The sequence below is a fragment of the Lycium barbarum genome, chromosome 10 (genome assembly GCF_019175385.1).
Source record: "Lycium barbarum isolate Lr01 chromosome 10, ASM1917538v2, whole genome shotgun sequence".
Lineage (NCBI taxonomy): Eukaryota > Viridiplantae > Streptophyta > Magnoliopsida > Solanales > Solanaceae > Lycium > Lycium barbarum.
Window position 1 is genome coordinate 14,876,148 of NC_083346.1, and position 2,369 is coordinate 14,878,516.

Sequence of the window (2,369 nt, forward strand, 5' to 3'; positions counted from 1 at the left end):
CAAAATTACCATTAACTAGTTTTAACATAAGTCCATTATTAAATCCAAACTACTACAACTGATCATCCGGTGTCCGGGCTACGTAATCACCGTCATCATCATCTTCTGGGTTGGAGGGGGGGGGGGGGGGGGGGAGAAGGGAGCACACCAAATTGTCCACATGCAATGTGGCTTTTAACTTGTGCCATGAGCGATTCAAAGCTCGCTTTCATGGTGTTACTTATCTCAACTCTTTTTGCCTCAGTCTCAGCTAATTTCCTATTAAGTTCAGAAATTTGCTGCGTCATAGCTGCGACCTGAACACCATCAACTCCCTCAGCTTTTCAAGAAGACCCTTCACCTCGCAATCCTGACCGAAGGCGACTTAAGTTGTTCCTTGGGCCTAGACCGTACGCTCTACCCTTTTGTACTCCCCCAACTGCTCTACACCAAAAATCTATCTCTAATTCCGGTGGAGGACGGCTCGGATGCTCAGGCTGAGTTTGGCTGTACTGGGTCACATTATCCATAAATTGCGTCTATATATTAAAAAATGCAACTTAGTATATAACGAATATATCATAGTTAAACTTATATATAATTACTTAAATTATAAAATTATAACTTACATAGGAATTACGAGCCCTGTCCCAACCCATACGGTCGGATCCGACTCCTGCTTCTTCTTTTTTGTGTGGGTCTTTAGGAATAGCTGATCCTGAGTTGGCATCCTGTCCCGTAGCTTTTTTCTGCAAAAAAAAAAAAAAAGTTAAACATTAAATTAATAACTCAATAATGATATATTGATCGTAGGTAACTTTAAAAGTATAAAATTACTTACCATTGTCCTAGCCACGTGCCCCTGACTTCTTGCACCCGCAGTGTGCAAAGAGCCACCTTTCTGGGATGCACGGGCAGCCTTTGCCTGCTCAGACTTGGCGATAAACTCAGGAGTTCGCCAATATGCCTTAAGTTTCTCCCACTGTTCAGCGTTTAGCCATTGGGGCATCTTCATATACCTTCTAGCCCTCGAAAACCAATCAGACAACCTTGCACTCCCCTTCCTCTAAAAGTTTGCAGCAACCCTATCATTGTCCATTGGATCCCATGTATAAAACATCTGCAAATCAAATAGCTAATGTTAGATGATTTATACAAAAGTAAATTCAAGTTATCAAATGTATAGTAAGATGCATACATTAAACTCTCTAAACATAGCTTGTCGAGTATCATATGGGATTTCACCCTATGAAGTATAAAAATGATCGCCATAAAGCCTCTGAATAACATTCAGCAAGACTTTTGTAGTGTCGTGATCTGGATAGAACCTGCAGTTAAAGAATTTAACGCATATTAGATAAAGATGAAAAATAAACTTTAGGAAAACTTAATAAAAGACAATATTACCCAGCTCCCTCAGGCAAGATGAAAATTTGACCCATCGCATCTCTATCTCCCGGATGTAAACCATGATATATCGGTGCCTGTGTAGGAGCCGATGCAGGTGTAGGAGCAGGTGCAGGTGCAGGTACAGGTGCAGGTGCAGGTGAAGGAGCAGGAGCAGGTGCAGGTGAAGGAGGACAAAGATGGGTTTGAGACTGGTTGGATGGCAGTGACTCAGGCTCAGAGCTGCTATCTCTAAGGCGCAAATTAGATACACTTGGAGGTGTACCATTTGGAGAAGGAGAAGGAGAAGGAGACAAAGTGGCCGATGTGCTAGGAGATCTGCCACGTGGTGGGCAATACATAGGTATAGGTATAGAAGTAGGATAGATAAATGATGCCAGTTGAAAGACCCACTGATCAGACTAGGCCTGTATAGAAGAGCCAGGCATAAAAAATGGAGGCGGAGTAGACTGCATATGTGGAGCGGACGGAATGGAATGATTACTAGTAGCTGTAGGATCTATAGGTCTCTTATCTTTTCTCTTACTAGTACCTCCAGCTCTACTTCTACCTGCACCTTCATCACTACCACCTGATGACATTTGCATACATAAAATTAATAACTCAATAATGATATATTGATCGTAGGTAAAAATTTAACAAGTATAGAATTGTGTTATTATCAAGTAAACGATTACTATTATTCATATTATACATCCACATATGATCCATCTACAAAAGTATACCCATAAATTATTGAGGTTATAGAAATATATTATAGCTTAAGAATTCTAACTTAAAATATAACTTAAGACAACACAATCCCAACCACTTCTAACTTTGAATTCTCAATAACAATTCTAACTTTAATAATTTACAAATTCTAACTTTAATATAATTTTGAAAAGCACAATCCCAACCAATTCTAACTTTAATTCTAAAAATTGAAAAGTAAATCTAGTCAAATAAAGTCTACATTTTAGTTTTGAGGTTATAGAAATATT

General features: G+C 39.2%; 1 protein-coding gene across 1 annotated transcript; it reads right to left on the reverse strand.

The window, feature by feature from the left end:
• Nucleotides 1–1,225: 1,225 nt before the first annotated feature.
• LOC132612758 (uncharacterized) lies at nucleotides 1,226–1,727 on the reverse strand. Its single transcript, XM_060326851.1, has 2 exons — nucleotides 1,387–1,727; nucleotides 1,226–1,307 (listed from the first exon to the last, which is right to left on the reverse strand). Exons 1-2 carry the CDS (start codon nucleotides 1,725–1,727, stop codon nucleotides 1,226–1,228), a joined length of 423 nt encoding a protein of 140 aa, XP_060182834.1.
• Nucleotides 1,728–2,369: the final 642 nt, after the last annotated feature.

Bases quoted from the DNA above. Each gene is read 5' to 3' on its own strand.
- LOC132612758 (XM_060326851.1), bottom strand. From the start codon at position 1,727: ATGTATTGCCCACCACGTGGCAGATCTCCTAGCACATCGGCCACTTTG. The intron at 1,308-1,386 runs GTAATATTGTCT...CTTTAACTGCAG, and splicing joins ATCTTGCCTGAGGGAGCTGG to GTTCTATCCAGATCACGACA.